Source organism: Lolium rigidum, chromosome 2 (assembly GCF_022539505.1).
Source record: "Lolium rigidum isolate FL_2022 chromosome 2, APGP_CSIRO_Lrig_0.1, whole genome shotgun sequence".
In the NCBI taxonomy this organism is placed as follows: Eukaryota; Viridiplantae; Streptophyta; class Magnoliopsida; order Poales; family Poaceae; genus Lolium; species Lolium rigidum.
This window is the reverse complement of record NC_061509.1, coordinates 53,301,361-53,312,327: the sequence shown is the minus strand read 5'-3', so window position 1 is coordinate 53,312,327 and position 10,967 is coordinate 53,301,361. Positions and strand designations below refer to the sequence as shown.

The following is a 10,967-nucleotide window of genomic DNA, read 5'->3' as shown; positions in this document are numbered from 1 at the left end:
TATTATGATGGCACTCCTCCCCACCTTTGCTTACACAAGCCATGGCTAACCGAATCCTCGGGTGCCGTCCAACAATCACATACCATGGAGGAGTGTCTATTTAAGTTAATTAATTTGGGACTGGGAATCCCATTGCCAGCTCTTTTTGCAAAATTATTGGATAAGCGGATGAAGCCACTAGTCCATTGGTGAAAGTTGCCCAACAAGATTGAAAGATAAACACCACATACTTCCTCATGAGCTATAAAACATTGACACAAATCAGAGGTAATAAATTTTGAATTGTTTAAAGGTAGCACTCAAGCAATTTACTTTGGAATGGCAAAAAATACCACATAGTAGGTAGGTATGGTGGACACAGATGGCATAGGTTTTGGCTCAAGGTTTTGGATGCACGAGAAGTATTCCCTCTCGATACAAGGCTTAGGCTAGCAAGGTTGTTCGAAGCAAACACAAGTATGAACCGGTACAGCAAAACTTACATAAGAACATATCGCAAGCATTATAATACTCTACACTGTCTTCCTTGTTGCTCAAACACTTTTACCATAAAATATCTAGACCTTAAGAGAGATCAATTATGCAAACCAATTTTAACAAGCTCTACGGTAGTTCTCCACTAATAGGTTTAAACTACATGAAAAAACTTAATCATGATCTACTTGAGAGCTCAAAACAATTGCCAAGTGTCAAATTATTCAAGACATTATGAGGCATTTTCTATTTCCAACCAAATACCAATAAGTATTGTAGCTTCCAACTTTTATCATTGAACATTAAAAGTAAAACGAAGAACAAGTGTTCATATGAAAAAGCGGAGCGTGTCTCTCTCCCAAACAAGGATTGCTAGGATCCATCTTTATTCAAACACAAACAAAAATAAAAGCACACAGACGCTCCAAGTAAAGCACATAAGATGTGACCGAATAAAAATATAGTTTCAGGGGAGGAACCTGATAAGTTGATGAAGAAGGGGATGCCTTGGGCATCCCCAAGCTTAGACGCTTGAGTCTCCTTGAAATATGCAGGGATGAACAACGGGGGCATCCCCAAGCTTTGACTTTTCACTCTTCTTGATCATATATCATCCTCCTCTCTTGACCCTTGAAAACTTCCTTCACACCAAACTTCTCATAAACTTCATTAGAGGGGTTAGTACTCAAAAAAACTTTAATCCACCTTGGTCCTGTAATGAAACATTGCAAGAACTCAATAAAACATTAGCTACAGCTCTCCACGTCTAGAAAGCCTCACTTAAAGTCCACAAGAGACAATGCAAAAAACAGAGACAGAATCTGCCAAAACAGAACAGCCAGTAAACACGAATTTTAAAATGGTACTTCCGTTGCTCAAATCAGAAAACTCAAAACTAATGAAAGTTGCGTACATATCTGAGGATCACGCATGTAAATTGGCAGATTTTTCTGAGTTTCCTACAGAGAAATAAACCCAGATTCGTGACAGATAGAAATCTGTTTCTGCGCAGAAATCCAAATCTAGTATCAACCTTCGATTAGAGGCTTCACTTGGCACAACAAAACACAAAACTAAGATAAGGAGAGGTTGCTAAAGTAGTAAACAACTTCCAAGACACAAATATAAAACAAATTACTGTAGCAAAATAACACATGGGTTATCTTCCAAGAAGTTCTTTCTTTATAGCCATCAAGATGGGCTCAGCAGTTTTAATGATGCACTCGCAAGAAATAGTATTTGAAGCAAAAGAGAGCATCAAGTGGCAAATTCAAAACACATTTAAGCCTAACATGCTTCCTATGAAAAGGAATCTTGTAAATAAACAAGTTCATGAAGAGCAAAGTAACAAGCAAAGGAAGATAGAACAAGTGTAGCTTCAAAAATTTCAGCACATAGAGAGGTGTATTAGTTCCATGAAAATTTCTACTACCATATTTTCCTCTCTCATAATAATTTTCAGTAGCTTCATGAACAAACTCAACAATATAACTATCACATGCAGCATACTTTTCATGATTTCCAAACACATAATTTTTATCAAGCTCAAATATAGTAGGATCAAAACTTCCAAACTCACTTTTATCAATAATATAACAAGGTGATCGATCAATCTCAAGAGATATGGGACTCTTAAATAAAGTCAATACTTTTCCAATCCCATTTTCATTAGTAGTACAATTAATATTATCAAGTAACATAGGACCATCATCTAGAGCTTTGTCATAAACATTTGCCAAGCAAAATTCTTTAGTACCATGCATTTCGACATCAGGCACAAACAAAGCATTATCATAAGATTTATCAAAGTAGCATGGATTATCATATATAACAACAGCATAATTATTCTCACAAGTTTTACTTATAGGAAATATTTCAAGAGAATCCACAGGAACATAACATTCAACCTCTTTCGGTAAGCATGGAGGACAATCAAATAGTGTAAGAGTTGAAGAGTTACTCTCATTAGAAGGTTGGCATGGGTAGCTAATCCATTCTTCCTCCTTTTGTTCGTCGCTCTCGTCTTCTTTTTCATCCAATGAGCTTTCAAGTTCATCAATTTCTTCTTCCACCGGTTCCTGCAAATTGTGAGTGCATTCTTGTGCATTAATGTGTCTCTCTTTATAATCAAGGATATAAGGATTCCTACCGTAGCATTCTATGCAAGAATTAAGGATAGTAGAGACATAATCTTTAAGGCCCTTACAAACAACACAAGTTTCATAATTCTCAACCATGAAGGATTCTATCTCGGAGGCTCCCATAAATAAGACAAATTGTTCTACCTCTTCGAACCCATAATGAATATAGCAATTCCGATTATAGTTCTTAATTAAAAATTCCTCACTAAAGCCACATTGAAATTTAAGATGTTTAGTATCCTGTTGAGAGCAACAGTTTATATTATGGCGTTCAAGCAAGATTTCAGCAATTGTATTTAATTTTTCTATCATAGCACTCATTATTTTACCGTTTCTTGATTCTCTATAATTATTATAACATTCTATAAGCTCCAAGTAGGTTGTTGGTTCTCCCATAACAGCAGTTTTTAATTTTTAGGTTTTTCAAATTTTTATGGATTTTCGGGTATATAGGGAAAATAAAACAAGACAAAAATAAACTAGACAAAAGTAAACTAAGCAAAGTAAAACTAGACAGAAATAAACTAAGCACAAATAAACTAGACAGAAATAAACAAGCAAGACAAAATAAGATAAAAGCGAGAGAGAGAGGTAGAGTGTACTCCCCAGGTGAACTTATGAGTAGAGCTATGCCTCCCCGGCAACGGCGCCGTGAAAATAGTCTTGATGACCCACAAGTATAGGGGATCGCAACGAGTCTTCGAGGGAAGTAAAACCCAAATTTATTGATTCGACACAAGGGGAGGTAAAGAATACTTATAAGCCTTAACAACTGAGTTGTCAATTCAGCTGCACCTGGAAAAGCACTAGTAACAGGGGTGATGTGAAAGTAGCAGTAATATGAGAGCAATAGTAACAGTAACACAGTAGCAGTAATAGCAATATGAGAGCAATGGCACCAGAGAATAGTTGATACTACTTCCAATGACATGTAGAACGAGTATATAATGATGCGAGATGGACCGGGGTTCCCAGCTATCTACACTAGTGGTAACTCTCCAATAACAAGTGTTGGGTGAGCAAATTACAGTTGGGCAATTGATAGGATTGATAAGGCATTAAGAAAGAACATCAATTCATTAATCATATAGGCATGTTTTCCATATTTAGTCGTACGTGCTCGCAATGAGAAACTTGCACAACATCTATTGTCCTACCAGCCGGTGGCAGCTCAGGCCTCAAGGGAATCTATCGGATATTAAGGTACTCCTTTTAATAGAGCACCGGAGCAAAGCATTAACACTCCGTGAAAACATGTGTCCCTCACATCACCGCCATCCCCTCCGGTTGTCCCGATTTCGTCACTTCGGGGCCTTTGGTTCCGGACAAGTGACATGTGCATACAACTTGTAGATACAATCTAAGCAATAATTATAGAGCTCAAATCTAAGATCATGCCACTCGGGCCCTAGTGACAAGCATTAAGCATAACAAGATTGCAGCAACAATAACTTCACAAACTTTATAGATAGACTAATCATAATGTATCATCCATCGGATCCCAACAAACACAACACCGATTACATCAGATGGATCTCAATCATGTAAGGCAGCTCATGAGATCATTGTATTGAAGTACATGGGGGAGAGAATACCAACTAGCTACAGCTAGAACCCGTAGTCCATGGGGGAACTACTCACGGAGCATGATGGAGGAGATGGCGTTGATGGAGATGGCTTCCGGGGCACTTCCCCGTCCCGGCAGGGTGCCGGGACGCAGACTTCGTCCCCGAATTGGAGTTTCGCGATGGTGGCGGCGCCCGGAGTCTTTCGGAGTTTCGTCAAGTGGTACGGTGTTTTTAGGTCGAAAGGGTTTTATAGGCGAAGAGGCGGCGCGGGGGCACTGGGCTCCCATCGGCTACGGTGTTTTTAGGTCGAAAGGGATTTTATAGGCGAAGAGGCGCGGGGGGCACTGGGCTCCCACACAGCCGGCGCGGGCCCAAGCCAGGCCGCGCCGCCCTATGGTGTGGTGGCCCTCGGCCCCTCTCCGACTCTTCTTCGGTGTTCGGAGCCTTCCGGGAAAAATAGGAGGTTTGGTCTTCGTTTCGTCGAATTCCGAGAATATTGCCCGAAGAGCCTTTCTCGGAACCAAAAACAGCAGAAAACGAGAACCGGCACCGTGGCATCTTGTTAATAGGTTAGTTCCGGAAAACGCATAAAAACATCATAAAGTGCAAGCAAAACATGTAAGTATTGTCATAAAACAAGCATGGAACGACAGAAATTATGGATACGTCGGGGACGTATCAGCGAGTAAGATTAAGATACTAGAGAGCACCAACAATGCTTATGTACTGAGAGTTGTCTCTCTGATCAATGACAACCAGGGGATTCTGGAAAACCATAACGATCCCTACGCCTTCCACAAATTATGTTTATTGCTTGAACCCCAACATTGAGTCATATTTCCTTTGTCACACGATTTCTAGTTTGTCTGAGACTTGATCTTCGGTACCCTATATACCTAATTCGATCATTACCGATAAACATATTTAAATCGTTCTCGTGATGGCATATCCTCATGACCTAGTCACATGCTTGCAAGCTTTGTCAATATAATATCACCGAGTGGGCCCATAGTATCTATCTGTCATGCAGATGTACAAATCCCGCTATTAACACATACGCCTCCACCCATCTCATTGGAATACATGAGAAACACCTTGATGACCACGGTCGATGATGTCTAAGCAGCCGCCGGTGATAGTGATTAGATATGGTCTCACGGTCTAAGGATTATGTTATTACATTTCTTCTTAGTATCGCAATGCTGAACTTTGTGACTGGATCACATTGCAATACATTATATGGGTGTGATTCCATCATGTCATTCATCTAACAACACGACTCTATTATTAATGGCATTGTTGTCCATGATTAGTAAACCTTGATCATCTATTAATCAACAGACTATTTTACTAGGAATACTGTTTTGTTTGCGTACCACACGTGTGCTAATGTTTTTGCTTAATACAGTTATAGCGTGGCAAACTTATTACGAATATTAGAGATATGACAATAAAACATCTTTATTTATCTGCCTCTAGGGCACATATCCAACAGTCTCCCACTTACACTAGATTACAAATAAACTAGTTTACATTTGGCAAAGCTCTAACACCCATAGATTCTTTGTGCTCATCATGCTTCGTTTGTGGTAGATTCTTCGTCAGTCGATCCACGACATTCATATTTGTATGTATCTTGCAAAATTTTATTTCATTATCATGGATATATTGTCTTATCACATGATATCTATAGGAAATGTGTTTGGTCACTGAGTGAGACATTAGGTCTTTTGTATTAGAGATGGCTCCCGTGTTATCATAGTAGAGAACTACATGGTCATGCATACGCGGGAACACACCTAGTTCAATGATGAACTTGCTCAGCTAAACAAATTCATTTCCTGCATCTGAATTAGCTATGTACTCATGTCGGGGGGATGACCCCCAGTAGGACAAGACTATGGCAAATATGCCATGATAAACCATTTGCATACCGGATTAAAAATTAATCCAGATCTTGAGAGTTAAGTTTAATAGTGCTAAGTTGGTACAGTCCGGTATACCAGGAGGGGTATGCCGGAGTACGGGAAGCAGGAGAGATTGAGATACAAAGGTAAAGAAGCGGGAGCTCACAGGTAAAGAAACCGGATATCCGGCATAGGCTCAACTGTAGCATGTCGGCACCCCGGTAAAAGATTCCCTCAAGGACTAAAGGATAAGATGAGCGAAGCACTTCAGCTTTAATCGAAGCCCTGACGTGAATGGAGAATATGACGATAAAGATACCGGAGGAGGTCATCAGCCCTCTGATTAAAGACGGAAGCGTCATCCCTAGAGCGAAAGAAGCTTTATAAAATAGCTTAGGTCAGCAAAGATACCCCGAGAGTTCCTTCTCTTGTAAGCCTCCTCTCCCCTATATAAGGAGAGGAGGGGTACCCCTGTGCGGGACGATCAATCCTTGGGCAGTAGGTTCTCACCTTGTAGTCCGTACGTCTTCAACCTCTGGCCCTTGGCCAAGTTCTTGAAATCAATACAAGCCCAAGTTCAATCTCCTTCTCCCTCTAATCTTTCCCCTCACCCGGATTCTCAAGCGTACATACGGCCCCTATCTTAAGCCTACCCATGGCATCTATCGATCCACCACGGCGACAGACTACATCGTAGATTGAGCAGTCGTGGCTTGTTTGTTGCTCCTCCAGCTCACCACTCCTCCATTCACCATAAACATGTATCCTGATTGAGACTTCGAGTCATTTGGATTAGTGTCAAAGGTTGCATCGGTGTAACCCTTTCCATCAAGCCTTTCTTCACTTCATATATAGACAAGATACATATCCTTAGTACTTTTCAAGTGCTTCAGGATATTCTTAACAACTGTCTAGTGTTGCATTCCAGGACTACTCTAGAAACTATTAGTCATACTAACTGCCAGGGCGATGTTAGGTCGAGTGCATAGCATGGTATGCATAATAGAACCTATTGTCGAAGCATAGAGATTGTTAGACATTTTCTCTCTATTTTGTTCCGTTGCTGGACTCTGAGTCACACTCAACTTTGTATCTTTTATCACAGCCAAGAACCTCTTCTTGGTTTGATCCATTTCGAACCTCTTCAAAATCTTGTCTAGGTACGTACCCTAACTTAGTGCTAATAGGCCTATCGGTCCATCTCTATAGATTTTCATGCCTAATATATAAGTAGCTTCAACCATTACCTGCAATCAGCAATATGTCATCCACATATAGCACTAGGAATGTACCGAGCTCCCACTCACTCTCTTAGAAATGGAGGATTCTTTCATGTTTTGAACAAATCCAAAATCTTTGATCACCTCAACGAATGAAGATTCCAGCTTTGAGATGCTTGCTTCAGTTCATAGATTGAACGCTGAAGCTTGCATAGCTTTTCACATCCCAAGGATCGACAAAACCTTCAGATTGTATCATATATAACTCTTTCTCAATATTACCATTAAGGCACACCGTTTTGACATCCATCTGCCATATCTCATAATCCAAATACGCAACAACAGTTAGCAAAATCCTTATAGACTTAAGCATCGCTATGGGAGATAAAGTCTCATCATAGCCAACTCCTTAAATTTATCGAAACCCTTTTGGAGTTGAGCTTTGTAGATGGTAACGTTTCCATCACCATCCCTCTTTTTCTTAAAGATCAACTTACTCTACAAAGCCTTGGGGCCTGCGGGAATATCCACTAAAGTCCATTCATGGTTATTGTACATTGACCCTATCTCGGAATTCATGGATTTAAGCCATTTTTTTTTTTTGATTCGGGGTCCTCTATTGCTTCCTTGTAGTTCGTAGGTTCATCTTATTCAACTAACATGACATTCCTATTGAGATCACCATACCACTGAGGGGTAATACGTGTTCTCATAGATGCTTCGCTGTGAAAGTTATAATCCTCATCACTTTGACAATTATCATCATGATTAGTATTATTTTTTCCTCCTCCCACTGGAAAGGACGTTTCCAGATCGATGCTCAAATAATAAACCCTCACAAAAGTCAGATCGATTCGCGACTCATGGCGAAACTTGTGCTTATCCAGCATCGGTCCGGTGGTGTATATATGAGCCTTATTACTGTAGCAATCGTAGATGCGCCTGTACCTGTAGACGGGAGCTGATGCATACCTGTGATAGTAAAAGCTTTGTACTCACTGAGGATAGATATAGATATATGTTTACAGTAGTTTAATTGTAAGAATTACAGTAGTATAAAAATCCGTCTTTGTTTAGAATGCATAATATGCTACTTGTCAATGTAATTTACTGGAAATTCAGCTTGTCAACAATGTCTTACCCGAATTTAATCACACATCTACACGTGTAACAAAAGAGAAACCTAATGCACACACAGAAGGTCGCCCGCCTTTGGCCACCTTCCCCAACTGGCCGCGCATCCTTTGGTCAGCATCGCCACGCCGAGGCGCCGATGATGGCACGGTCCTGCCAGCCAAGTAGGAGGCACCCTTTGTCCTCGTTGAGCCGGTATCCATCGCCGGCGCCGTAGAGTCCCAACAGAACCTGGCTCTGGCTGACGGCGGCCGGGCTGAGCGGCACGGCCTCGAATCCACGGCCCTCCATGATGCGGCGCCACCGGTCGAGTCGCTCGTGTCGCGCAATCCGCTCGGCGCCCTCGCACGCCACCACGTTGCGGATCTCTGGAGCCAGAAGGCACTGCTCTACCTTCATACGCGGCGCTGAGTCCGCCGGGAACGTCGCGTCGAGCGAGTCGAAGATCGCTGAGTAGTAGTGCAAGGCCTCCAAAAACCTGTAGACGAGTTAGGGGATCAATTTAACATTTATCTGTGCACTATTATCCTGTCGCACGTTTCTTATTCTTGCAATTCACACATGGTTTATGAAGAACAAACAAATTGGGAACAAACTAAAAGAAGATCAGGAATCTAATTTTGTGCCTACCTGCCCAAGAAGTATGGTCCGTTGTGTCCGGCCTCCTGCTCAACGAGCGTCATGATTTTGGGCGCCTGGTCGCGGATCATGGACAGCAATGGGCCGAGGTGAGCGCCGGGGACGCGATGGAGGCGGTTCACTGTGTTCACGGCCAGCGCCTCACCGACGCGCCGCTGCAGAGCGGCAGGGCGCAGTCGCTCCAGCTTGTCCGCCACGGCGGCGTGGAACTCAAACGGCACGCGCAGCGACGCGGCGAGCGAAGCGAGATGCCGCCCGGTCTCCCTCACCGCTGCGGCCGGGTAGCCCACTCCTGTCAGCCTCAGCATGGGTGGGCCACCCGGCCGAGCTGCGAGCGCCTGGAGAAACGCCGGCCACTGGTAGCCCTGGAGGATGTCGAGGTCGATGACATGGACGCGGTCCTCCCCGTGGAAGGCCTCGAAAATGGCCTGGTTTGCAGTGAAGTGAGCAAACTTGATGTAAGGGCACGCCTGGTACAGGATCTGGTAGATCTTCAGGGTGTCCGGCGATGGCGGAAACGGGTAGGGGGCATCAGCACCGCGTGGGGAGACAGCAGCTGCGGAAGAGGAGGAGAGGCGAGCGGCGAGAGCATCGGCGAAGTAGGAGGCGACGCGCTGCATGGAGTCGCCGAGTGGGGAGGCGATGCAGCGGAGAAGGTGGAGATGTCGGAGCGCGGAGGGCTGGTCGCCCTTGGACACGAAGTCGGCGCACGCCAGCAGCAGGTGCACCAGCTGAAGACCGCTGTCCTGTTCCTGCATGGACTAGGATTGTTAGAGGACGTACGTACTACTCATAGTCTGCTAGCTATGAGGGTATACTACTTAGGATTTACTCTAGGTTTGCTTGGAAAAAGTTCGATTGCAATAGTGTAAATATCTGTTGTGTTGGTGGCACTCATGCGCAGATCGTTCATATGGCGTCCACGTGAATCATGCTGTATATATTTTAAAATGTTTGTATATATAAAAAGATATTAGGCTTTAAGGGGAACAAACCAAAACACTATGATTTTACTAAAAGTAAATGTGTGTGAGAGTAAATTCATAAGAAGATTCAAATCTAGAGCGGCATGGATGCATCAACCCATCCCAACCACCGAGCTATGCCTTAATTCACAATCGTACTGTACGTGGATTCTAGGAAGGCGGAACTCTATGTAATTATAGGAAGGCGGTAAGGTATTCAAGTTTGTTAGGGTACACCTGCTCCCTCTATCCCAAAATAAGCTGCTCAAGTTTATCTTTTTTAGTGTGTAGATATATTCATATGTTGAAAAACGGGGAGTACTAATTTTCCAGCGAAAAATATATTACTAGTATTGTAGGGTGGCCGCGCGTGTCGCCATCCCTTCTTGAAGCGTGTCATGGACACCCCCTCTTCACTCCGCTCCGAGTACCAAGGGAAACCCTACATCCAGTTCGCTGGATCGGGAAAACGTCGCGTATGCTTTGCTACTTAGTGAGGTGCTTGTAGCATGGTGAGACAACTTCGGAGGTCACAACAGTTGTTGGTTGCCATTGTCTAGTCGATCTATCTTTGGCTTCCTTTCTACCTTTTTTTTTCTTTTATGTTGGGCATGTTTGTGTTGTTTCCCTAGCATTTTCTTTGCTCGATGTCTAGTATGATGCGGTTGCTTTATTTATAAAACGGGATGAAATCCTATGTCGATGATTTATCAACCTAGATATAAAATCGGAAAGTTTAAGATTTCACATTCTGGTATATCTATTTTCTGGAAAACGAAGTTCAGTTTTGCCCTTGAATTTGCTTTGTTAGAGCATGTCTAACAGACCCCCTAAAAGGCCCAACCCCGGCCGTCTAGTAGACCCCGTAAAACAGGCTCCCGCGTCGATTTTATACAGTTTCAGCTAAGTGGTGGCTTCT

The 10,967-nt window shown here is 42.8% G+C and overlaps 1 protein-coding gene across 1 annotated transcript; it reads right to left on the bottom strand.

The window, feature by feature from the left end:
• Positions 1 to 8,558: 8,558 nt before the first annotated feature.
• Positions 8,559 to 9,841, bottom strand: LOC124689740 (GRAS family protein RAM1-like). The gene is made up of 2 exons (XM_047223220.1): positions 9,075 to 9,841; positions 8,559 to 8,922 (listed from the first exon to the last, which is right to left on the bottom strand). The coding sequence occupies exons 1-2, from the start codon at positions 9,839 to 9,841 to the stop codon at positions 8,559 to 8,561; spliced, it is 1,131 nt and encodes a 376-aa protein (XP_047079176.1).
• Between the last annotated feature and the right edge of the window lie 1,126 nt (positions 9,842 to 10,967).